Genomic DNA, 26,102 nt, shown 5'->3' with positions numbered 1-26,102 from the left:
CATTAATGAAGGAGGGAATCCAATCCCCTTCCCATCACACTGGAAGGGCTGGTCCATGGGCTGGGAGATTTTTATCATGGAGCTCCAAGAAGAGGAAAATCAGGAAATTTGGGTGAAGCCCTGTTTTTCTGGGCTCTCCAGGATGGGAGTTTCAGGGTGTTTTCTGATTTAAAGGCCCTAGAAATCATCAATGATTTTAAAAGCCCCCAAAATCCTCTTTCTATCTCTCTCCTCATAAAAGCTGCATGAACTAGTCCCAGTCGAGGATATCCAAACATTTCTTGTTTGCTGATTCCCCTGGAGCCCCTCTCTGCATGAACAGAGAGACCTCAATTCCATGGTAAATGTAAAGTTATTTTTGCCCTTTTTTTTTGTGGTATTGACCATATTTTACTACACAAGACCTCTCTGCCTCCTGGAGAAGACAAACATGGAAAGATGCAGCTCCATGAATTTCAGGAAGGAGGGAAGGAGCAGCAGGCTCTTGCTGATGGAGCAGAGATCCCATCTGAGCACACGTCACCAGAGGGGGAGGCAATCCTGGCTCCAGAGTCACGAGTCTCCCACATCCACTGAGCGTGGGTGGGAAAGGATCTTTTGCAGCAGAAAGACTTCACTGTGGGTGGCTTCCAAAACCTGGCACAGGAGAGCTGATGGAAGGGGAAACTCCTTAAATTCCAAAATTATGTCCCCTCAAAAAAAAGCTGGATGCTGTTTCAACCCTGGCTTGGTAGACGAGACAAAAAAGCTCCCACCGCCTTCCATAAATAAATCCAATTTTCAAAGTCCTGGCCTTGTTTTCTTTTCCCATTTAAGGGGGTTTAAACCCACTTTTCTCCATGGGATGTGTGTTCTCATAATCCAGCCCCAAATCCACGGGTATGGTCATCCTCCCAGGATGGTGGGGAGGGGGTGTCCAGGTCCCAAGGGAAAATAGGGAGTCCCATGCCAAGGATTTGTTGTTTCCCAGTCTAAATTCCCATTGATAAACTCTTCCAAAAAAATGGGATTGGAAACCCTTTATGAAACCAAAAAAGGAGCTTAAAACCAGCTGTGTGAAGAAAAAATTAATTTCTTGAGCAATTCCCTTTTTTTTTTCCAGGGAAAAAGCCCCCAAGGAATCCAACCTGAGCCACCCTTCACTTCCCAGGTGACCTCCATGAATTCATGTGACAAAGTCACCATTGCATCCCCCTGGGGATGGAGACCACAGCTCAACAAATTTAATTTGGATGCTTGGTGTTCCTTGGAGCAGCCCATCCTGGAGATCCAAAGGATCTCTCCCAAGCTCAGCAGCTCCAGATTTGTGTAAAAAATTGACTCTTCATAGGAGGATCTGCCAGGGCTTGTTTCCCATCATGGGTGGTGCACCCATAATTCCCAATAAGAGCTACACATCGTGTTTGAATCAGTGCTTTTTAATCCATAAAAGGTGAGAATCCATGTACAAATTAAAAAAAAAACAAACCAAAAGCCCACCATAAAACCCTGGAATGAATTAGGGAAATCATCCCAATCCCACAAAACACAACGCTGGGGTTGGGTGATGCGGGCAGAACGCGACGGCTTCTCCTAAATAAATTTTTTCTCCAGCTTGGAGACGTCTGTGTTGGCATCCCACATTTTCAGGATGTTTTAAGGGCAAGGTGGCCTTTTCTGTGACCCCACCCCCTCCTTTCCTTCCCTCTCCCACGCCAAGCAGCCGGGAGGATGACGTGGGAAGCCTGGCTGCTCCAGATGGCCCCGTGCTGGAAGGCAGATCCAGAATCTGCTGTGGTGATGCCTCAGGCTAGGGAGAGGAGTCTTGGCCAACAGCAGAGCTAAAAACCTCTCCTTGAGCTCATAAAATCCCAGGATGGGCTGGCTTGGATGGGATCTTAAAGTCCCTCCTGTTCCACCCCCTACCACGGGACAACTTCCACTATCCCAGGTTGCTCCAACCTGGAAGTTTTCCTTAAATAAAATCGAGGTTAAGAGCTTGGAAAATGGACAAGGAGCCACTAGAAGAAGTCACAGAGGACACTGTGGCTGCAAGACCCCACTGCTCCTTCAAAATTCCTTAAAATGTACAAAAATACAACCCCATCTCTCCCAAGAGAATTTTCTACCTCCCAAGATCATCCAAGCACTGAAGAACACACAGTTCCTCAGCCTTCAGCAAAAATAATGCACCAGGCAGAAACAGGATGAGGGAAATTCTACCAATTTCTTTTGTGGATCTGGAGTTTCCCAGCATTTCCAGGACAATTACAAGATGCCTGGATGCATCAGGCCAGCCCAGGAATGCTGACAGCAGAGTCAGGGAATCAGCAACATGTGCGAGATCCAACAGTAGCACAAATTTAAGAGTTTAATAATCTGGAGGAGATATCTTCCTGGAATTTTAATCTCCTCCTAGGAAAAATAAACCCCCCCCAAGGCTCTTAGTTATTAATCTCCTCACAGAATATTTAGGGCAATCCATGTCTCCTGATTAAAAAAGCCAGACAACAACTGCAGGTTAAGTCCTTCCCTTTTCTTCCAAAGAATCCGACCGGGCAGCTGGGCTGGATTTTCTGAGCCAAGATGGGGGTTCATTCCCCAAAAGCACTAAAAATGGTCAAACCATCCTGTTTTGGATAACCCCAACTGGGAGATGCTGCCTGGGTTGGACCCTGTGATGCGATCACCACAAGTCATTGATGCCTGAGCTGTCCCCTCTCCCCATAAAAGGGGATTCTGGGAAGATTCAGTTCCTCCAGCAGCTCCATCTCGCACCTTGCAGAGAAAGCCCAGGAGATGCTACAGAAGGTGACACTTTTTACTTTAATGGCTGGCCCTGCTTTAGCACAGCTACCCCCACAAAAAAAAAAAAAAATAATCCCAGAATGAACACTAAAGCAGAGTTTCCCCCAGACTGATGGGATCGTTGGACAGAGGAGCTGGGAGGTGCAGGGGCCTCGCTCACCTCTCGGCGCGGATCCGACCAGCGGCGCATTCCCGGGTCTGGGAGTCCTCACAGCCCAGCCAGGCTTGGGAAGCTTCCCAGGCAGCCAGTCCTGGAGCTCCATGGAGCATGGTCAGTACATGGCCTCGTTGTCCCCCACTGCAGTGAAGGGGACACCGCTGTAGGTGCTCTTCTTGCTCCTCTTGCTCTTCTTGCTCCACACCAGGAGCGTGCTGGCGCTCTTGCTGTTCATCAGGCTCTTCCTGCTGTTCTCCTTGTTGCTCTTCAGCATCCCTGATCCTGAGGACATCACTGCTGCCTTCCTGTCCACCTGGTTGGGAAAGGTGGAGAGGGGGAAGTGAAGCCAGGGCAGCACCCAGAGCTCCATGGAATTCTGAGGTTTCCCATGGGATGTGACTTACGGCTTTGGGACACTCAGAGCCCTGCAGGGTGATGACTCCAATGTCCACCCCCTCCTTCCCGGTGCTCTTCAGCAGCTGGACAACCTCAGCATGCTTGGACCACTTGCAGTCCTTGCCATTCACAGAGATGATGTAGTCCCCCTCCTTCAGCCCAGCTTCCTGCAGGGAATGAGGGAAAACATGCATGGAATCATCACAGAATCCTGGAATGGTTTGGAAGATCCATCCAAAGATGATCCAGTCCCACCACAGACACTTTCCACTACCCCAGGTTGCTCCTTGGACACTCCCAGGGATGGAGCAGCCAGAGCTTCTCTGGGTAACCTCTGCCACCCTCACATCCAAGAATTTCTTCCCAAATCCCATCTAACCTTACCCTCTAGCATTGGAAAGCCATTCCCCCTCATCCTGGCACTCCATCCCTTGTCCCAAATCCCTCTCCAGCTCTCCTGGACCCCTTTGGGGACTGGAAGGGGCTCCAAGCTCTCCCTGGAGCTTTCTCTTCTCCAGGCTGAGAAGACACAACTCTGCCCCAGATATGGACCATACCTGGTCCACATTCCCAATTTTTGGGGAGATTTGAGTCTTCCAAGGAGGGATGTGATCCTGCAGCTAAGGAGAGCTTTGCTCCAGAGATGCTGGGATCTGGATGGATGGATTGGTACTGAGGGAGCAGGGAGACCCTCAGGGCATCCCACCAGGATTCTCCAGCATCTCCTGATGGAAAACAAAGCTGCCCCTGTTTTTTTGGATGTGCCATCTTGTTCCAGCCACTGTCACATCCCAACATGAAGGACAAGGGAGCTGGATAAGCTTTCAGCAGTTAAAAACCGAGTTTTTAACATGGAAAAAATTCTGTTTTCCCCTTAGCTCTCTCCTAAAAATTAATCATTTCCTGACGCCCACCTGCAAACCCCAGCCTGAGCTCCAGCAGGGATGAGTCTCCTCCTGAACCATTTTAGAGACCTAAAAACACCTGGAATCCTTCTGGGCAGCTCCCTTCTGGCATTCCCATGGGAATAACAAGAAATGGGGATACTCACAGCAGCGCAGCCCCCCGGGATGACCCCGGCAATGAGGACGGGGGAGTCTCCCCGCAGGGTGAACCCAAAGCCGTTCTCTCCTCTCATCAGGTGGACTCTCCGAGCTGGGTACCACTTGTTCTTGGCTGAGAACACGGAAAGGGGGCCCTGGGGTGAGGCAGAAACGTGGAAAGCACCTTTTCAACTCCCTGGAATTGTGCAGCCTTGTAAAAACCTCAATTCCAGGGATGGGGAGGGGGTAGAGGAAGAAATTCCATATTTTGCAGGGAAAACAATCCCATCATCCAAGGAGAAATGACGGGGGGTGAGGATGTCTGGATCTGGGGGATGTTGGTCCAGGATCAGGGTGGTGGGACAGGTCGCCACTTCAGGGTCACTTTTTCCCCAATTCTTTCCTATTTTCCCCTCTTTTTCCTGCTTTTCCATTCCCACAGGAGCAGGACATTCCTGGTGGGACTGAGATACACAAACTCTCCCTGGGGTTTTCAGGAGATGATCCCATCACTGCCCTGAATCCCAGTCCTGCTCCCCAGGACCCCAAAAACCTCAAGAGAGTGGGGATAAAGCTCCAGTGGGATTTTCCTGATGCCTCCTGCCACCAAAACCCTTCTTCCCAAAGGTCCCTTGGGAAAAGCCCACCCAAAACTCCCGTGCCTGCTCCCCTGTCACCGAAGGAGCTTTGTGACCCATTTAGGTGCCACAGAGACAGATCCCAGCCCTCCTCCTGCTGCTACTGCTCCTTGGAAAACCCAGAGAAAGGGAGAAGAGGCTGCAGGAGGAAGGAATTCAGGCAAGCAGAGCATGCAGGGGAGGAGGATGAGCCTGCTGCTCCCTCGGGACATTCCCATTCCCGGAGCTGTACGTACCAGCCTGTGGAAGAGGTCGGTCACCTTCACCTGGGAGAAGTTGGGAGATTTGATTTCGGGTTTCTGGTGCGTTTTGGCTGAAGGGAGGGAGAGAAAAGCACAGACAAGGGGTGACCTCAGGCAGTTGGGGCAGCTGCTGCCGTCCCATAGAGGGAGAATGTGACCCAGTAAGAGCCAGCACCTAAAATCCTGGAATAGTTTGGATTGAAACTCAGAGATCATCCAGTCCCCTGTTCACAGCAGAACTCCTTGTGGAGTCTTCCCACCTACAAACCCCCTCCCCACCCACAATCCCAAAAAACCCCACTCACGATGGATGTCCGGAGCCTCTCCCGTCTCAAAGAAATCCTCCTCGTGGTCGATCTCGGAATATTTGCTCAGGGAGCGTTTGTGGGCGAAGGACAGGACCTCCTGCAGGATATCCATCTTCCTCAGGATTTTGCACAACCCGTGGATCCTCATGGCCTCCTCGTGCTTCATGATGGCTTTTTTGAGGTGAGCTTTGCCTGTGAGGGAGCAGAGGGAGCTGAGCCCGACGGAGCAGCAGCTCCGGCGCCGTTCCCGCTCGGCTGCCCACGGATTTCAGGAGCGGTGCCACCACCCTGCTGTGACTCAGGGACAGCCCAGTCACGTTCCCAGCCCTAAATGGGGTCGGTCCCAGCTGATGGAGGGCTGGGAAGGGACCTTGAAGGGTGACCTACTTCGCTCCCCTGATGCCAGAGCTGGCAGATGTTCCTGAAAAACCACCCCCGACGTCCCTGCTCACGCTTAACCTCAATCTCCTGAGCAAATTAACTTCCCTCCATCGCCCTGGATCCCTGGGGAATGGGAACACTGAGAACAATCCAGCCCTGTCCTCCTTGGGAAGGTGCAGCACATCCCTGTTTTCTAGGCTAAACGTTTTCCCTGTCCTGCAGGTGCTCCTCTCCACTTGCCTTTGTGTTCCCACCCTCGGGAAATGGAAGTGGTCGGGAAAGAGGAGCTGAAATTCCAGTGACCCTCGGATATCAACGCAAAGCGTCTCCTCCGTGGGAAACTGCAACCAAGGCAGCCGTATCCAAGGCTAAAGTCCCAGAAAAGCTCTGTGTGTGTCTCATGGAAACACGTGTGCCTGTGGCATTTCACGTTCAGGACACACGGTGGCAACAGCAGCCAGGGAGATGAGATCTGCTCCAGACTCCCGGAATGCACAGCCAGAGGAACTTAACAACCAGGGGAATGTTTTGGGGTTGGGTGGAAAACAGAGAGGAGACTCCCCCCTCTGAGAATTTCTATCAAATCTATAAAATGTGGAATTATGGGGAATAATAATAATAGAATCACTGAAGCTTATCTCATTCCAACCCCTTTCCATAGGTTCCATAGGGAGGGACACTTTCCACCATCTCAGGTTGTTCCAAGCCCCGTCTGACCTGATCTTGGACACCTCCAGGGATGGAGATCCACAACCTCTGAGTTTTTCCCTTCCTGTAAACCAAATCCAAACTGAGCTTGGTGTCTGCACATCTATTTTTTACCAGGAATGTTGAACAGAGCCTGTTTTCCCAGGAAAATCAGGCAGAGCTGGAAAAGCTGATGTAAACCACATCTGAGGGTCACCACAAACCACTTGGATTTCAGGGTTTATTTGCAGGTTTCCAGTGAAACCTGGCTGAGCACCTTGAAGGATTTTACTGAGGCCAAACTCATTCCTGGTGAGATCTGCCTCCTTCCACACGTGTGCAAGGAGGGAAAAGAGCTCCTGGGGGAGGCAACACCCCAAATTCCACGTGCTGAGTTTGCTCTTGATGCAGCCCTGCTGAGGAGGGGCTGCCAAAACACGACTTCAGCTGAATAAGCAGCGTCTGTTCTTTCCCTGGAGCTGAAATTTCGCATGGGAAGAAGTTCTTGTCTCCCAAGAATTCACTGCAGCTGAAAAAGCCACCCCCTGAGCATCTGCTGTGTCTTGTTTTCCAGTCAAGTCAGCTCAAACCAGGAGCTTCCAGGATCTCTGTGTCCCTATGGATTTCTCTGTAGCACTGGGTGATGTTACCTGGCCTGGAACACCTGGAATTTTTTCCCTGGTTGGGACAAGCACCACAAGTTGGTCCTCACACCTTCAAGGGTACTGTCATGTTTTCCTGCTTCTCAGGGGAAGAAATTCCTCTGTGCCTGGAGAGATCCCCCTAAAATCTCATCACTTGTGGGAATTGTGATGGGCTCCAGGAATTTGTGCTCACCCAGCTTCCTCCTCTCCTCAGGATCCTGCAGCAGGACACGAAGTGATGGCCCCTCTGGCATGGTGACATGGAATTGCAGGAAAGCTTTCTCCTGCTCCAGCAGCTCGGCATCTGAGGGAGCTGTGGGAAGGAAACAGATGGGGATGGGATTAGGGAGAGGTCAGGGCCACCCAGCCCCCTGTGGCAGTGGGGACAAGGGGGACCAGGAAGCCACATCCACATTCAGGTGGCCCTGGCAGCACCTTCCTGTCATCCAACCACAGCCTGCAAGGAATCATGGATGGGCACAGGGATGAAGTCAGTCAGGGATGCACCAGGATCTGAAGTTAAGGGCAGGATTTGTCCTGAACACAGGTTTTTTTTTTTTTTCCCTCCTTCCTGCCTTCATTTGCTCCAGTGTGGAAACAGGATTGGGAATAGAGAGCCATGAGATTTCCCAATCTGGAGACAGATGAGACAACAAAATCAGGGAATCATGGAATAGTTTCAAGATCATCCAATTCCAACCCTTTTCCACGGGCAGGGACACTTCCACTTGGCTCCAAGCTTCACCCATCCTGGCCCAGAACACTTACAGGAATGGGGCAGCCACAGTTTCTCTGGGAATTCCATTCCAGCCCCTCATCACCCTCCCAGGGAAGAATTTCTTCTCAATATCCCATCTATCCCTGCCCTCTGGCAGGGGGAAGCCATTCCCTGTGTCCTGTCACTCCATCTCTTGTCCAAAATCCCTCTCCAGTTCTCCAGGAGCTCATTAAGTGCTGGAAGGGGCTCTAAGGTCTCCCTGCACAGTGTGACCAAGGGGGTCATTCCATGAAAAAACAGAGATGGATGCAGCTCTCCTGAGCTCTCCAAATCCTACACTAGGCTCTTTAAATCCTTTTTGATAGCCCAAATTGTTCCTAATCCTCTTTGGCTCACTCAGGGTTGCATGGCAGCCTCCTTCCCTGGACAGAGTGGAATAAGAAACAATCCAGAATATTCCTGAGAGTTTTGTTGCTCCAAACAGAGGATCCCAAAGCCTGGTGAGCACAGGGATCCAGAGGGCAGCTCCAGGGCTGGCTCTGCCTGTGCCAGCTCCTGCCATGTCAGCATCCCTGAGGGATTAAACTGCAGAGTAAGGAATTTATTCCCAGCTGGTTATGAAAGCAAAAGATTTGTTATTCTGACAAGGGAGAGGTGAGAGCAGGAACATGAGATCCCAACAGCAGGCAAAAAAAAATCCCAAATTTGGCATCTCCTGCAGATTTCTGCTTCCCACAGTGCCTAAGGACAACCAAATGTTTACAGGGAAGGTTTGCCCTGCCCCATGGAATCCCATGGAGTCTCATCTCCATCATCATCCTTTCTTGTTTGGATCTTTAAGCCCTTCCAGCTCCACACTATCCCACTCTCTCCCATCTCTTTGCTCAATCCAGCTTCTGCAACACCCACACAGGACAAGGAAAATTTTGGGCAGGTTCTGGAGCGGGGGAGGGTGTGAGGACAGTCTGGCAGCCACTGGTGTCACTGTCACAGCACTGGTTTTGGCAGCCAGCCCTCAAAAAAGCTTGGCAGCCAGGTGGCACCAAAAGCCACCAGGAGCATCTGCTGCCCACCCCCAGATCCTCTGCTCCATCCCAAAATTGTCCCCAGGGTGTCAGTGGTGACATAGATGGAGATCAAGGGTCACATCTTGAAGTCACACTCCAAGTGACTCCATGGAGCCACGTGAACCTTGTTGCCACCACCCTGAGATTGCCAGGACATCCATCCATGAGGCTGGAAGTTAAATCCAGGGTATTTTTGGATTTATTTTTGATTTTTGAAGCCTTCAGTTGGCCCAGCACAGCATGACCCAAAGGAAGCTGGGCTGAGGTTGGCAGGTAGATGACCCTGATATCCTCACCCAGCCCCAAAGGTGACAGCAGGTGACATCCCTCCAGCAGGGATTTCCTCCCCTTCTCAGGATTTTTCCCTATGGAAGCCAGAAATATGGGAAAATCTGCCTTGGGGATGAATTGCTGAGTCCACAAAGAAGATCCACAGCACAGAGCATCCCAAAAACTTCAGGTGTTGGATCCATAACCTGTATTTCGGGGAATCCCTCCCCAAAACCCAGGAATGATGTGGAATTAGCTCTTGGATGAGCAGGAAGCTCCTCCAGGTCGGACACTCACCGGGGCATTCACAGAGGGCGATGGCAGCGAAATAATGGGAGAGGGCTTTGAAATGCTCTGACTTGACTTGGACCATGGTGGTCCAGGAGAAGGGAACATAATCCTTGACGTGGGGCTGGCTCATGGTCTGGTGCACCAGGGAATAAACATCTTCCACCTGGGAAGAGAGAAAATAGGAGAGATGGGATGAAGGAGATGGCGACAGCAGGTTGTGCTCTCCTGGAAGCTTCTGCACAAAATCCCACCAAATCCTCTCCTTCCCAAAATCCTCACCCTGGCTGCCTCCTGAGCCAGCTGCAGGCGGGCCAGGAAGTCGTTCTGGGCACGCAGCAAGGTCATCTTCTCAAAGACACACTCCTGGACCTGGGCCACCATCAGCCTCACCAGCATGGTCAGGGAGGCCGCGCTCATGTCCAAGCTGGGAGCGTTGGAGAAGTTTTCCTTCAAGTAGTTAAAGGCACCTGGAAGAGAGAAAAGCTCCTGGAAGTTACCAGGCTTGTGAGAAACAGAATCAAACTTTGGGATCAGGAAGGTTTCCCTCCAAGAACAAACATCTCACTATTGATGGTGGGTAAGAAGATCTGAGGTCCAACCCTCACCATCTAAACCATCTTTGTGCCCAATTTCTTCTCCAAAGCCCTGGATGATCCCAGTTCCAGGCTGTTTTTTCCACAGGGAGATGGATCAGCATCTCTCCTCTCCACAGCTGGGACATCTTTTGGGATGGCTGTTGGATCATCCCAACTCCTCTTTCCAACTCTCCCAAGCAAAGTGGAGCCACCTCGCACTCCATCTGTGATCCCTCTTCCTATGACTGCCCCCACCCCTTCCTGCCCTTCTGTGGATTATTCCCAGCTTTGGGAAAAGCTTCCTGGGAAGAGGAAGGGAGAGGGGAAGCCACTCACCAGCTGCCTTCTGGAAGGCATCGATGGCCTGGTTGAGGCCGGGCAGGGAGGCGCGGTCCTGCCGCGCTCCGATCTGGGTGTGCAGCGCTCCGAGGTTGAAGAGGACACTGCCCTTCTCGAAGGCCAGAGCCCTCTGGTGGGATGGGACCCCTGTCAGGGAGTCATACCTGGAGAAGGGAAGAGCCAACAGCTGCCCATGGTTCCCAAAGTGTCCCTGTCACAGTCCACAAAAAGCGTCCTCACTCACAGAACTGGATGATCTTGAAGATCCTTTCCAACCTAAACCACTCCATGATCCCCATGGATGCAAGAGGAGCCTGAAGGGTTTTCAGTGCTCAGGTGGGCTTGGAGGCACCATTCCCACCATGGAACATCCCATGGCATTTGTGTTTCCCTCTCCTTCCCCAAATTAACCCACCCAAGGCAACAGCAAATCCAGATCCTGGTGTCCACCAGCCCTAGCAGAGATTCCACCATGAAAATTTGGATCCCCAGGCAGAGATTCTACCATGGAAAATTGGATCTCCACTCCCTCCCCAGCCAGGTGGGATAGGGAAAGCTGCACCCACCAGTGGAAGAAGATGCCCAAGGTTTTGGTGGGAGGGAAGAAGCGGCTGTCAAGGAAGTAGAGCTGGTTGTAATATTCCATCAGGAGCTCCAATCCGGCCTCGTTGCGGCTCGGGGTGCGCATGGCCTGCGGGAATGGGAGAGGAGATGTGGATGGGAAAAGAGGAAAAAGCTCCCTGGGACAGGATGAGAACCCTGGAAAAATAATTGAGAGTTGGGAATGTCCAGACTGGAGAAGAGACAGCTCCAGGGACACCTCAGAGTCCTTTCCAGTGCCTGAAGGGGCTCCAGGAGAGTTAGAGAGGGAATTGGGACAGAGGGAAAGGACACAGGGAATGGCTTTAAAGTGGAATAGGGTGAGACTAAAGGGGATTTTGGGAAGGAATTCTTCCCTGGGCTGGAATGGAATTCCCAGAGAAGCTGTGGCTGCCTCATCCCTGGAGTTGTCCAAGGCCAGGTTGGATGGAGCTTGGAGCAAGTTGGGGTAGTGGAAGGTATCCCTGCCCATGGAAGGGAATGGAACTGGATGATCTTTAAGAGCCTTTCCAACCCAAACCATTCCATGATTCTGAGGTTCATCCATTGGGAAAGTCTGGGTGCTGGGATACCTAAATGTGGAAGCAGCAGCCTGGGAAAACTCATGGAAATTCTGATTTTATAAATCCTAGGGAGTAAACAGGATTTTTTTCCTCTCCTTTCCCAGACTGCTTTAAATTTCCTTTTCTCCAAGGCCTACCTGGAGAGAGAGAAGTTGTTCAGCCTTAAGTTCACCCCTTAATTCAGGGGTGAATTAATATTCATAAATGATGATTGCACTATAAATTTTATTGCTGCTCATTTGTAGGTCAGCAGGGCATTGAGGACAGGGAAAATGAACAATTCCTGAACAATCTGTAATATTTTGGAACCTATAAACCAAGTCTAAGGTGCTCCAGAATAGGAATGCTGAAACACAAGGATAAATATGGAATTTGGAGAAAGGATGAGGGGATTCCCCCAGAGGAAATCTTGAATCTCCAAGGAGAGATCCTGGACAAGCCAAACTTTGGAAGCCAAGGACACCAACCTGTCGCAGCTCCATGAATTCCTTGATTTCCTTTTCAAACAGGACCCCCTCCTCTCCATAGTGTTCACTGATGAAATCCTGGGTTGGGAAACAGGAGAAAATCCTGATTTTTGTGCTTTAAAGGGAAATTTCTGGCAGTTCTGTGTAATAATTTTCCACTTCTGCTCCACTAAGTAATAATCTCCTCCCTTTCCTGCTCTCCAGCATCTCCAGAGCTTCAACTCCCACTTTTTCATGTTTTAAGTCCAGTTCCTCTCCATGAATTTATTTTTTGGGCAGTTTTTCCAAATTGCAAAGTGATTTCAGCACTGATCAATGAATCCCCAAAGCTCACCTTGAGTGGTACCAGCAAATCCAGCTCCTTGGTCTCCTTGAGTCCCAGAGGGATCATGGGAACGCTGATGGATTCACTGGAACAAGACAAGAACCTGTTTGGTGGTTGGATTAAAAATCCTGGATGGATCCTGTGGGTTGGAGATTAAAAGGTGCTGCTCCTATTGAGAGACTCCACATGGAAAAATGTTCTTCCCAAAAAAGATTTGGGAATGGCAGCATAAGAGGAAAGGTGCAAAAAAAAACCCTAAAATAATCTAATTTTTCCAGCTCCTGCTTTTCAGAGGAATCCTGGATGCTGGGTAGGCAAGGCAGGATCAAGCCCTCACCAACACAACCCCTCTCATTATTCCCCCAAATTGCTGATAACTCATTAATTAATCATTAATCAGGGAGGAAAAAAGAAAAAGGAAGTTATGAAAACCAGGAGAGCAAGGCAGGGAATTTGCACCCACGTTTTCCTTGGAACAAACAGCTCCAGGAGCTATAATTAGTTCAGAAAGCCATTACTGCTCATTCCCTAACGAGAATTCCACTGGAATCCAGTGCCTGGAATAAACAAAGGGGTTTTTGTTTGGCCTGAGCAGGGGTTGGGGTTGTTGTTGCTGCTCCTGATTTCTTTCCAAACCAGGGCAAGCAAGCGGCAAATTGAGAAAACTGAGCATTCCTGATAGGGAATGTGCCTGGAAAAGCACGTGGACAGAAATGTGGAATTGTGGAATGGTTTGGGTTGGAAAGGGATTTTAAGAACATCCATTTTCACCTCCTGCCATGGGGACACCTTTCACAAGACCAGGTTGCTCCAAACCCCATCCAACCTGGCCTTAAACACTTCAGGGATCCAGGAGCAGCCACAGCTTCTCTGGGAATTCCATCCCAGGGTCTCACTATGCTCCCAGGGAAGAATTCCTTCCCAAATCCCATCCATCCCTGCACTCCGGCAGTGGGAAGCCACTCCCTGTGTCCTGTCCCTCCATCCACATGAGGAAGGAAAAAAAGAGAAAAAAAATCCCAGCATCCCAGAATCATTTAGGCTGGAAAATGCCTCCAAGATGATCAAGTCCAATCTGTGACCAATCCCACCCAGCTCAGAGCACTGAGAGCCACATCCAGTCACTCCTTGGACACTTCCAGCCATGGTGATTCCCATCACCAAAATATCCTGGGATTGTCAGGAAAGGGGGACAACACAAGGGAAGATGGTTCCTTCTTCTCTATTCCTCCTGGTTTGGGATGTCCAAAGGATGCTCCATCCATCCCAAAACATCCCAAAATCCCCTAGGAAAAGCTGATTTTTCTCTCCTTACAGCTCTAGAAGGGAATCACTACCATTCCCAGGATGAAAATTTTATAGGAATTCTACCTAATGCCCAAATCCTCCCCTCTCCTCCAGCCAGCACCTCGTGGTCCCTGACCATGGAAAGGTTTGGGTTGGAATCTCTGAAATCATCCCAACCCTCAGCCGTGAGCAGGTTGGACAAGGCCAGAGCAGCCTTGCTCCCAGAAAAACTCCATAACAGCAGGAGAAATGAAATCCCAAGGGAACAGGCTGCTCTTCCCAGACCCACCTGTCATTCTGATACACATCCATGCTGCTGTTGAGCTCTTCCAGCTCTTCCTTCAGGAGCTGAAGGTTGGAGTTGACGTAGCTCAGCTCCAGAGCCACTGTTTCCTTCACCTTGTGGTTGCTGGTGGCCCTGAAAGAAACCAATGGATCAAATTTCCCTCTTTTTATCCATGGATTTATTTTTTCCACTCCAGGCTCAGGCATCCAGTGGTGTCAATCCATGTGCATAGAGCCCAACCTTCCCACAGGATTGTGCCTCTGCTTCTCCAGGTGATGATGGAAAGGTTTGGGACCTCTGAGGGTGATCCCACACCAACTCCTGCCATGGGACACCTGCCACTATCCCAGACCTCATCCAACCTGGACTTGGACACTTCCAGGAATGGGACAGCCACAGCTTCTCTGGGAATTCCATTCCAGCCCCTCACCACCCTCCCAGGGAAGAATTTCTTCCCAAATCCCATCCATCTCTGACCACTAGCAGTGGGAAGCCATTCCCTGTATCCTGTCCCTCCATCCTTCATCCCAAGTCCCTCTCCAGCTCTCCTGGAGTTCCTTTAGGCACAGGAAACTGCTCTGAGCTCTCCATGGAGCCTTTTCTTCTCCAGGCTGGACATTCCCAGCTCTCCCAGCCTTTCAGGATCAGGGAAGTTTGAATATCCAGGTAAAGCTGAGTCCAGTGCTGCATCCTGGAATTCCTGCTCCAGAGCCACCTTCCCCCTGCCCATTCCCACTTCACTTCCAATGCAGCTTCAGCTTGGGCTGTGACCAGTCCAGGTGCTCCCCCATCCCAAATAATCAGTGGGATTTGAGGAGGAAAAACTCATTTTTGGGTGCACAGAATCCTTGTGGAAAAGAAAGGATTTGTGAGCTCCTGCCAGGAGCTGTAAAAACCAGGGATTGATTCCAGCTGCTCCCAGCAGGACAAGCTCCCAGGCTGATTATTCCCTGCTTATCTCCAAAGGAAAGCAGCAGAGATAACCCAGAGCTGAAAGGGGCTTTGGCTGCTGAACCACGCTGAGATCCAGGGAAAACAACACATGGAAAAGCCCTGCTCCACCAGGAAACTGCTTCCCTCCAGCTTTTCCATGGATTTTTTAATGGATTGAATCCTTCTGGGTCCTGCCCTGCCTGGTTCAGGGCAGCAGAAGGAGCTCCAGGGTTGTCCTTTGAAAATCTGGTGGTTCAGTCTCTCCCCTTTGATGGGATTTTCCAAGATCAAGGAATTTTTGGATTCTAAACAAACCAAGCCAAACCACAGCATATCCAAAGATCCCTGTGGCTGCTTCCACTGAAAAATCCTTCAGTATTCCTGCAATTCCCCAGGCAGCATCACCCTGTGTTTCCATATAAACCAGGATTTCATTCCTATTTATTCCCCACACATCCCAACACCTCCCCACCACTGTTGGTCTGATTTTCATCCCATATGGATTAAGGAGAGATTTTTTCTTCTTGTTCTCAGCTGCCAAAAATTTCTTTGGCTCTCAGCAGGCCCCTGATTATTTTCCAGGTGTCTTAGCACAGTTTCCAGGAGGATCTGCTCCATGATTTTGCCAGGGATCTGTTACTAGGCAAAGATTTTCCTGGGGTAGCTGCAAGTGCCACACAGAGCAAATAATCCTGGAAAGGACCTTCAAAATAGTGGAATTCCATCCCCCTGCCACAGGCAGGGACACCTTGCACTGCTCCAGCAGCTCCACATCCTCCTGCTGTCAGACCCCAGAGCGGATGCAGAATTCCAGGTGAGGTCTCACCTGAGCAGGGCAGAGGGGCAGAATTCCCCTTTTCCTGCTGCCCACACTGTGGGATGAGCCCAGGATACAGGGAGTTTCTGGGATTTATTTTCTGATTTATTTTTCTTTCTTCCTTTCCAAAATCCTGGACATTTTTATCTCCCCCATTCCTTCACTCAATCCCAATGTTTGAACAAGGAAGGAAAAGATTTGCTCTGGCTCTTCCCATTGATTTACCCAGCAAACAAATCCACTGAGCAAACACCAACATCCCATTCCTGCCAACTTTTCCAGGAAAAGACAGGGAAAGGCTGAACAGGATTATTTTTAAAATCAAAGACAAAATCCCAACAAATGCAGCTCAAACCTGGACAATCCACAGTTTTTTTTTCCATCAGCACCAGGCTAAAGAGCCAAAGGAATTTTATCAATGCACCACAAACCTTTAATTTTGAAGCAATATCCTTTAGACTTGCAACATAATCCTCCCTCCCCTTCATCCTTTAATTTCAAGCTTGATTATTCCCTTTTCTCCCCACCTCCCACCCTGAGATTTCCCAAGTTTCATAAGCTTGGAGCACAGGAATGCAGAGAAATCAACTTTCTTACTCAGCTGGATTTGTGGGAGGCAGGCAGGGAGGGGAAGTGGCTGCTCCAAAGGACACCCAGAGTGCTGAGCCAGCAAAAAAAGAGCCCCCTCAGTGCATTTCCCTGATAATTAAGATGTGGTTTGCATCCCATTTTTCCTCACTCCCCCTTCCCACAGCTCCAATTCCAACCAAAACCAGGCTGATTTCTGCTGAGCCAGCACATTTCCCTCCTTTTTTTTTTTTTAATATAACACAGGAGAGGCAGAAGTTGGGATTCTGTGGCTTTTTTTTTTTAATCCTTAATTAAATGAGGCACAGCAGCAGAGGGATCTCATCCCCCAGGAAAACATAATTTTTAATGGATCAACCATTATCCCCTGCTTCCAGGCACAATAGGAACACTCCATCGATATCAAATCATTCCAGTTCCAAAGTGGAAAGTTAATTTTATTTTATTTGGGATAAAAACAGTCAACAAGTAAGTAAAATATTCCCCAAAAAATTAAGGCATTAAATTTAAGGTATTTTAAGGCAGATTTATGGATTTTTTTTATATTAAAGACCAGCCTGGAATGTGCTCCAAAATATTAAGGAAGAATGAAATAAAAAGATGCTAAAAAAGTTGTCTTTGGGGTAAAATCCCTGTGGCTGTGGCACTTGGGGAATGGTTGGACTCAATCCTGAAGGGATTTTCTGACCTATTTATGATTCTGAAGCTGGATTTCATGGAATGGCTTGGGGTGGAACTTCAGAAACCTCCAGCTCCACCCTCTGCCTTGGGCAGGGACTTGCCCCATCCCAGGTTGCTCCAATCCACATCCAACCTGGATTTGGACACTTCCAGGGATGGGGCAGCCACAGCTTCTCTGGGAATTCCATTCCAGCCCCTCACCATCCTCCCAGGGAAGAATTCCTTCCCAAAATCCCATCTAATCTCACCCTATTCCACTTTAGAGCCATTCCCTGTGTCCTGTCCCTCCATCCCTTGTCCCCAGTCCCTCCCCAGCTCTCCTGGAGCCCCTTCAGGCACTGGAAAGGTTTCCCTGGAGCCTTTCCTTCTCCAGGCTGGACATTCCCAACTCTCCCAACCTGGCTCCAGGCCTTGGAATCTCTGGGCTCACTCCAGCAGCTCCATATCCACTGGATCCACTTGCTGGGTTTTCATTCTGCATTCCAACCTCAGCCACAAATTCATTCCCCTAATCCCATCTGCTCCCATCCTGCTTGTTTAACAATCTGAATGTTACTCTGTTCCTGTCTCCAACCAAATTCCAGAGGCAGGGGGATGCTCAGGGGATCAGGACTCACCTGAAGAGGTTTTCTGCTCCTGCCCTCATCCTCATTTCCTTGTTGATCTGTTGGTTGATCCGGGCCCGGCGGTGCTGGAGTTTGCTGCGCTGGGTCTGGGCAAAGGGGTCACAGCCCTGCTGAGAGATAAGGGCAGGGTCTCATCCCAAATCCACCTTTTGGGATTCAAACAAATCCCTCAATTCCATAAATTGTGCACTTTCAGAGCCCAGTCATTGAATGCTTTATGTTGGAAAGGAGGTTAAAGATCATGGAATTCCATCCCTTCCACGGGCAGGGACACTTTCCTCTATCCCAGTTTGCTCCAACATGGCCTTGGACACTTCCATGGATCATGGGACAGCCACAGCTTTTCTGGGAATTCCATTTCAGGGCCTCACCACTCTCATGAGGGAAGAATTCCTTCCCAACATCCCATCTAATTTCACCCTATTCCACTTTAAAGCCATTCCTTGCATCCTGTCCTTGCATCCTGTCCCTCCATCCCTTGTCCCAAGTCCCTCTCCAGCTCTCCTGGAGCCCCTTCAGGCACTGGAAGGGGCTCTGAGCTCTCCCTGGATCCTTCTCTTCTCCAGGCTGGACATTCCCAGCTCTCCCATCCCTTGGAGCATCTCTGTGGCCCCCTCTGGAATTGCTCCTCCAGCTCCACATCCCTCTGCAGTAGCTGCACAGAGCTGATGCAGAATTCCAGGTGGGATCTCACCTGAGTGGGGCAGTGGGGCAGAATTCCCCTTTTCCTGCTGCCCACGCTGTGGGATGAGCCCAGGCCACTGGGAATTTCTGGAATGTGAGCACACATTGAGCTTCCCACCCCCCAGACCTTCCCCTGCCCTTGCAATAACCATTTCATTCCCCAATCCCACGTGTTGCCAACAGCGATTTTCTTTCCCTGAGCTCTTCCCAAACTCAGCCCTGAACAGGAATTTCACATCCCCTTCATGTCTGGACATGAGCCAAGATCCAGGGGGGCTGGACATGAGCTCAACATGAGCCCAAAGCTCAGGAAGAAATGTGATCCCAAAGCCATTTCTGGGAGTCAGGAGTTCACGGATCAGCACACAGCACTATAAATTGATTCCATCCTTTCCAGCTCAGAATTCCAGCAGACAGGGAAAACACCCTGAATTCCCCACTTCAGGAAATAGCAGTCACCAAATTCCCCCCTCTGGCTCACAGGGTGATTATGGGATGCCTCAAGGAATGGGGCTGCCATGAGGAGCATCCTTGAATTCACGGCCATAAAAGTGGGGATGATTCCCATTGTGCAATGGAAGATTTAGAGCCTATGAAATATTAAAAAAATTCCAGAATTCCATGGAATGCTTGTTTGGTGGGACCTGGCAAGGAGGAAATGGAAAATTTTGCACTTCCATGGACTTAAAATGTCCACCCAGCACTGCTGCCTTTGGAAAAGGGTCTGGGATTAACACTGGGATTTTCATTTAAGGGAAAAATTGGAGCTCCTAATTGATCCCTTGGAGACTGAGCAATCAGAGAGACTCCAGCTGGTCCATAAATCTGTGGGATTAATGCTTTACACTGATCCATGAATTTGATGAAAGGAGCAAGCTGGAAGCAGAAGATCCCAATGATACTGGAAAAGCAGTGGGATTTGAAGAAAACACCCCCATAGCTGCATAAATCTTGGATCTGAAACACTCAGGAGCAAATAGAGGAAGGTTTGATCCAGAATTGCCACTTTCTGGATTTGTCCTGGGGGGAATCCACCCATCCTGTTGGCTCCCTAGGAAAAAAAAAATAAATCTAGGAATCAGAGGAAAAAGGGAAAGGATCAGAAAAATCAAGCCAAGATGTAAAGAGAAGGTGCTCACAAAAATGTCAAGGTTTAATTTCAGATTTCCAGATGAGATCTCCAAGAACTTGACAGACCCACAGACAAATATATTCAAATTTATCCAAATATATGCAAATGAGACAGTTCCAGGCTCTCTGTGCCTCCAGAGCCACAGAAATCCATGCAAAGCTCAACAGGTGAGAAGTTTCTCTTCTCCAACTCCACCTCCTCCTACAAATTCCAGCACCCTGGAGTCCTTTCCACCTCTAGTCAGAGTTTGTTTAGAAGCAGCCAGAGGATTTTAAAGGAATTTTTGTGGGGAAAAGGAGCAAAAACCACCTGGAGACACAGGGAAGGGCCTGGGAAGTGGAGGTGGGATGATGGAAAAGGCACAAGTAGAAGGATTATCCAAACCCAAAATAAAGATCATGGTCTGGAGGGAAAGCACCAGTAATGAAAGGAGTGGGATGCAGAAGACACTGGGATGGCTCCACAAGATATTCCAGGAGGGTTAAAACCTCTTCCCTGCAGGAGCCATGAAAGGATTTAGCAAATTGATTTGACTCCTCCTGCTGGGAAGCACTAAAGCTCTTCATGGAGCTGGGAGGGTTTTTCCCCTGGATTTTCCTTCAGATTTAATGGGATAAATTCTCAATCCCTATCCAGGCTCCTGAGCCAGCAGCAAAAAGGTGCTGGAAAAACCAGGAGCCCCCGATATAAACCCAAAGCTTTGTGAGGGTAAGTCAAGAATTCAAGATCAAGGATTTCCTGTTTTCCTCAGCATTTATGAGGCTGCCAAAGTGCAGGAATAAGAGATTGCCCTGCCTTGATCCCAAAAAATCATCCCTGGCTTGCATGGATCAACAGAAACATCACTCCATGAGGAACAACCAAGCCTCATCTGCAGGAGCTCCTGGAGCATCACAGAAATGTGATTCCACAAATCTTGGAGCAAGAAGAGAATTTGGCTCCAGGAAAGTATAAAAAGCCATCTTTAAATCCAAATATAAATAAGGAAAATAAGGAGTCAAGGGAAGAGAATTCCACCTTCCAACAGTTCAAAGGATCCCAAAGCTTTTCCTGTCAGAGTTCCAACTGAAAACCAAGAGGCTCTGAATGAGTTTCCAGGGATTTAAACATGACTTACATAAAGGGGGAAAAAAAATCCCACCAAAATCCCACTGTTAAGTTCCAAAAGGGATTTTCTTCACTGAATTCTTCTTTGCTCAAGCTCTGAGGTCAGCCCTGTAAGATCAGAAGAAAGAGGGGCTCTTTCATCCAGGCTTTGGGGTGCACCTGGGGACACCTGGAAATTGGAATCTGGGGGGTTAAAAAGTGGCTCTGGAGAAAATCAGACTTCTCCTTCCTGCTTTAAAGGTTTTAAAGGAAAAACAAGTAGCGAAGTTTTGTTTGTACCCAGGGAATGATGGATCAGAAATCCATGAAAATGAGTGAGGTGTGGCCAGCCCTGATGTTTATCACCTGTGACAAAGCAGGATTATGGTCAGGAATTGGACTCTATGACCCCAATGAGTCCATTCCAACCCAATCCCACAATTTTATTGGAAAAAGGCTCTTTAGGTCCATAAAAATCAGGGAAAATCCCTCTGTGTTCCACCCTCACATGGAAGTGACAATGGAACCAAAAATCCACATGAGGGAAAAAAAGATTCCATAAAACCCTTTCCAGAGGGAATCAACACCAACAGCTCCTTTTGCAAAGTCATCAAGGATTCTCCAGCCTTATCTTTGCAGGGAACTTTTGGAACGACTCAAGGGTGTTTTTCACCTCTCCCAGTTCCAGAGGGCCCATCCAGGCTGGCAATCATGAGTCCCTAGGGAATGTTTGCTCAGGGTGGACTTTGGACTTCCCACCCCCAGGAGATGCAGCTTTGGGTGACTCCTGGGTGACAGCCACACCCTGAGAGTGATTTGTGACCTCGGTGACAAAAACAAGGCTGCAGCAGCACCAGGGACAAACTGAATCACCTGGAGGAAGAGGTGGAAGGCAGCAAATCCAAAGGGTAATTCCATGACAAAGGGATTGTTTCTGCTCCTTTGTAGCTGGAAGGAAAAGTGAAACTCAAGGATATTAAGTGCAATTTAGGGAGAGAAAATTTGGATCCTTGGAAGTGCTGTTAAAGTTTCAAGGAAAAGAGAAATGGAAGCACAGATCAGGAATGTGCTGGTAAAATCCAGGGAGTTAGAGCCCCAGCAGGAATTGGAGGAAAAGATACTGGGAGAACCTGGCTGGTCCCAGAAGCTGCTCCACAGCTCGGCTGCCCAAGACTGGACTAAACTGGGCCATGTCCAAGACCAGTTTTGGCCACAAAAGAGTCACCATCAGGATTCCTCCCAATTAGGGGAGCTGGGGAATGCCCAGAGAGAAACTGAGGAAGTTGAATTTGCATGGAGGCTCCATGATGTGGGAAGAGGAGTGCTCAGCTGGTGCTGAGCTCAGCTCCAGAGCCTGCCCCACCTGCAGGGAAACACCTTCCCATCCCCAAGGACAGCAGGACTCCAGCCAGCCAGGGGTGTGGGGAAGCACACAGACTCCTTGTGTGCCAGGAAAGGGGATATTGAAGGGATGACAGAATTAGGGAATGGTTTGGGTTGGAAGAGATCTTAAAAATAATCAAATTCCACCCCCTGTCTGGGCAGGGACACCTTGCACTACCTCAGGTTGCTGCAAGCTCCATCCATTCTGGACTTGGACAACTCCATGGATCATGGGGCATCCACAGCTTCTCTGGGAATTCCATTCCAGCCCCCCACCACCCTCACAGCCAAGAATTCCTTCCCAACATCCCACTTAATCTCACTTTTTTCCTGTGTCCTGTCCCCAGTCCCTCTCCAGCTGTCCTGGAACCCCTTTAGGCACTGGAAGGGGCTCTGAGGTATCTATGGATCCTTCTCTTCTCTATGTTGGACATTCCCAGCTCTCCCAGCCTGGCTCCAGCCCTTGGCACATTTCTGTGGCCTCCTCTGGAATTGCTCCAGCAGCTCCACATCCTCCTGATGTTGGAGCCCAAAGCTGAGCCACGATCCATGATCCCAGCCCCATGGTTTGCAGCTCCAACCTCAACCCCATAAATTTCTCCCACTAAACACCTACAACATCTCCCACTCAAAAAAAACCACCCAACAAACAAATCCCACAAAACAAAGCAAAAATCAGGGATTTATTTCCATGCCCTCTCAGCAGCACCAGCATTTCCTAACACAGAGTTTTCCCAGCAAACAGGAAGTTTCCAAGAGCACACATGATCCAGCAGCTGGAAAGCCTGGAATGGGATAACTCTGAGCACCTGTTTTAATCCCACAACCACACTGGCCTGAAAAGCATTCTCACAGAGCTGTCAGCTGGAATTTTTATTCCTCTTTGGAATCCACAAGTTTGTGAGTCAGGCCAGCACAGGAGAAGTGCAAGTGACCCTGCTTTAGCCACATTATCCCGTGGGACAGAGAGGAAAACAAAAGCCAGGGAATCACTCCACACACAAAAACAGGCTTGGAAAAGTCTCCTCTTTTTTTTTTTTTCCACCCAAATTATCCAGAATTTCCTTTTTTTTTACCCAGCCAAAAAGCATTTAAGAAATTAAAATGAGCTGTTATAAGACAAGCAGGAAGTGACAACAAGTGGGATTTTACTCCTTGAAAATGTATTTAGATAGGAAATTCCCCATCATGGGATTAATCTCATGGAGCACCCTGGCTCTGAGCTGGGTTTCTGTGGGAGACAGGAGCAGCTAAAACCTCTAAAACCTTTTATTGAGAATATGGTTACATCACAGAGCCTTTGAACAAATGAGGGGAGGATTAAGGTTTTAAATTTCCCAAGTGGCCTCACTGGTGGTTCATGCAGTCAGCAAGAGGAAGGAAAAAATAAACCCAGGGGTGGGAATAAAAATCTGGGGGATTGGGGGTTTGAAACAGCACAAACTGCAGCTAAAAATTGAATTTTAGGAAGGTGAAAGTGCTCTGAGGAGATGGGGAAGGCACAGAGTCAGGGCAAGGTGCCAGCAGGAAACAGGTGGATTAAGCCTTCACTCCCAGGACAGAAAACTTGGCAAAAAAAAGGGATTAAAAAAAAATAAATCACTTTTTCAGCAGCATTCAGGATCCCCTGCAAGGGAGAAAATATGGATCCACGCTCCTGATGTTGTCAGGGTGATAAAAACAGCAGGAAGAGGTTGTATTGATAACTTCTTTTAAATAATAATAACAAAAATAAAGTAACAGAGCTGATCAGGTGTTCTGCTGCTTTATTTAACAAACAATCATATTATGACAGAGGCTGCTGCTGCTCTGCCCAGCTCCCCCTCCAAAGCTTGGTAATATTTTCCATGTTTTTCTTTATGCTCCAGATCCAAAGAGGAAAAAATTGGGAAAAAAAGTCCCAAATCCCTCGTGTTAATCTTCCCTCACGAGCAGCACCTGCTCTTAGACAAGGCCCCCAGTTAAACCCCGACCTGGTTTAAGGTTGCAACCCCTTGAGCTGCAGCCCAGGCTCAAGTGACTCCAGATCAGATTGATCCAGAGAGAAAAAAAAATAAAATAAATCCCTTCCAGAGTTTGGCTTATTGGTTATTTGGGGGTTTTTTTAGGGGTATTTTGGCAGGAAGAGCTCTGATTATGGAGTGAACTCGCTGCTGGTTTATCCCATTGGATCTCAGGGGGGGAAAATGCTTAAATTAACCCCAAAAATGAATGTTTTCTATGTTTCCTTGCTCCCTAAAACCTCTCTGACCCCAAATGAAGGGCTGGTGGCAGCCTGAGGACAATTCCCACTGATTCCATCCCAATTGCTCCTCACTAAACAAGGATGCAAGCAGAGCAATCAGCCTCATCTCATCCCAAATTTCCTTGGGAGCAGCTCCTGAGGAAAAAAACTCGGGAAGCACCACCCTGGAACACCTGGCTGGATCAGCATCCCACAGGCAAAGAGGGGAAAAAAAAAAAGCCAAAATATTGGGGAATTGGGTGAAAAGCAGGCACTGGGATGGAGCCAGCAGGAAAGATGGGAGTTTTAGGATTGAGGAGCTGGAGTTTTTGAGGGGACAGAATAAAATTGAATGTCCCTGTGCCCCTATCCATGGGGACATCCATCCCGATGGATGGCACAGGGCCAGCCCCATCCCATCCTCACCTTGCGTGTGCTGCCGCTCTTGGGGCCGTGCAGGAGGACGAGGCCACCGTCCCTGTCCCCATCCGGGCTCTCCTCCTCGGGGGGCATCATCTCCTCCTCCAGGGATGTGACATCCACGGGCTGGGAATGGGGGGCTCCACGCTGGGGTTTGGGGGACCCCTCCTTTAGTCCCACGGGGGTGCAGATCCCAGGTTTGTCCTAAGCCGGGGTTTAAGCCCCTCCTAACTCCTGCTCTGCTGCAAAGCCCCCTGCGCTCAACATCTGGCCAGATGTGAGCCCACAGCTGCCCCCTTAGCAGGAAAAAAGAGAGGGGACACAAACCCCACAGCCCCTCTTTGTAAAGCTACCCCAAATCCCACCAGACCCTAAATAAGGGGTGTTTAAACCCCAAAAAACCTGCTTGGAGGAGCTGCTTTAGATAAGGGAAAAAAGGAGTTTAACTCCACTAAAACCCCCTGGCAGAGCCAGCCTAAATACGGGGGTGTTTAAACCCCTACAAACACTCCTTACAAGTTATTCTAAATGGGATGGGGGGGTTAAACAGAGTTAAAAACCCCCTAAAATCCCTTTTAAAGGGCTCCCCAAACTGGGGGAACCCCCTCTAAACTCCCTTTGCAGAGCTGTCCTAAATGGGGGAGGGATAAAGGAGAAGTTTAAACTCTTCCAAACCCTCCTAAACTCAGGGATTTTAAACCAACCTCGTACAGCGAGCCCAGCTGGGGCGGGCGGGTTAAACCCTCCCCTCACAACACCCCAAAATCCTCCTCCGAGAGATGCTCCAGCCAAGGGGACCCCCCCAAAAATTCCTTCCAGAGCCAAACCCCGCTGCCCCACAACCCCGCACCCCTTCTCCGTCCTGACCGCAGCCCGGGGTGCCCGGACCCTCCGGCCGTGGCCCCGCTCACCCCCGGTGCCCCCTCAGGCCCCGCCAGCCCCGCAGCGATCGCGGCGGCTCCGCCGAGAGCGGGGCATAAGCAGGGCGGAGGGGCGGGACTCGAGTGCCGCGCAACCAATGAAAGAGCGGAACAGCGCTGATTGACAGCGCCTCTGACCAATAGCAGCGCTGGATCGGGAGGGGCGGTGGGGGGAGGAGCGGAGGGGCCGTTGCCCGTGGTAACGGTGGGAATTAGCACGCGGGTGACGTCACGGTGGGCGGGGCTATAAACCACGCCCACATGCGCGGCTGGACTCGCCCCCCCCAATCCCGGCTCCACATCTGGGTGGGCTCCGGTCCCAAACCGGACACATCTGGATGATCCCAGCCAAAACAAGGGGCGCCTTCCCCATCCCGGCCACATCTGGATGACGCCCGACTCCAGCCGGGCGACCTCCCTCATTCCAGCCGCGCCTGGGGCTGTCCCCACATCTGGGGGCTTGTCTACTCCCACATCTGGATGGCCCCACCTACCACAAGGAGACCCGCCCCCATCCCAGACACATCTGGGCTGCTC

The 26,102-nt window shown here is 49.7% G+C and overlaps 1 protein-coding gene across 3 annotated transcripts; it reads right to left on the bottom strand.

The window, feature by feature from the left end:
- Window positions 1-1,402: 1,402 nt before the first annotated feature.
- RHPN1 (rhophilin Rho GTPase binding protein 1) lies at window positions 1,403-25,487 on the bottom strand. 3 transcript variants are annotated; one of them, XM_033075003.2, is made up of 15 exons: window positions 24,652-25,487; window positions 17,708-17,826; window positions 14,075-14,203; window positions 12,508-12,601; window positions 12,174-12,251; window positions 11,110-11,234; window positions 10,541-10,707; window positions 9,909-10,096; window positions 9,636-9,792; window positions 7,477-7,596; window positions 5,569-5,763; window positions 5,258-5,334; window positions 4,392-4,538; window positions 3,349-3,507; window positions 1,403-3,257 (listed from the first exon to the last, which is right to left on the bottom strand). In XM_033075003.2, the coding sequence occupies exons 1-15, from the start codon at window positions 24,739-24,741 to the stop codon at window positions 3,060-3,062; spliced, it is 2,043 nt and encodes a 680-aa protein (XP_032930894.1). In that variant the 5' UTR covers window positions 24,742-25,487; the 3' UTR covers window positions 1,403-3,059. The 3 variants fall into 3 exon arrangements, with proteins under 3 accessions (XP_032930894.1, XP_032930904.1, XP_032930912.1); XM_033075013.2 differs by having other exon boundaries at window positions 12,508-12,583; window positions 24,652-25,482; XM_033075021.2 differs by having other exon boundaries at window positions 12,508-12,583; window positions 17,708-17,823; window positions 24,652-25,477.
- Window positions 25,488-26,102: the final 615 nt, after the last annotated feature.

Source organism: Catharus ustulatus, chromosome 1 (genome assembly GCF_009819885.2).
Source record: "Catharus ustulatus isolate bCatUst1 chromosome 1, bCatUst1.pri.v2, whole genome shotgun sequence".
Classification (NCBI taxonomy): domain Eukaryota; kingdom Metazoa; phylum Chordata; class Aves; order Passeriformes; family Turdidae; genus Catharus; species Catharus ustulatus.
This window is presented reverse-complemented; position numbering and strand designations above follow the sequence as displayed.

Excerpts from the sequence above, each read along its gene's own strand:
- RHPN1 (XM_033075003.2), bottom strand. The coding sequence starts at position 24,741 with ATGATGCCCCCCGAGGAGGAGAGCCCGGATGGGGACAGGGACGGTGGC. Across the intron at positions 12,602-14,074 it reads GATGTGTATCAGAATGACAG|GTTCTTGTCTTGTTCCAGTG; the intron begins GTGGGTCTGGGA and ends ACCACCAAACAG. Across the intron at positions 5,764-7,476 it reads TGAGGAGAGGAGGAAGCTGG|GCAAAGCTCACCTCAAAAAA; the intron begins GTGAGCACAAAT and ends GCTCCCTCACAG.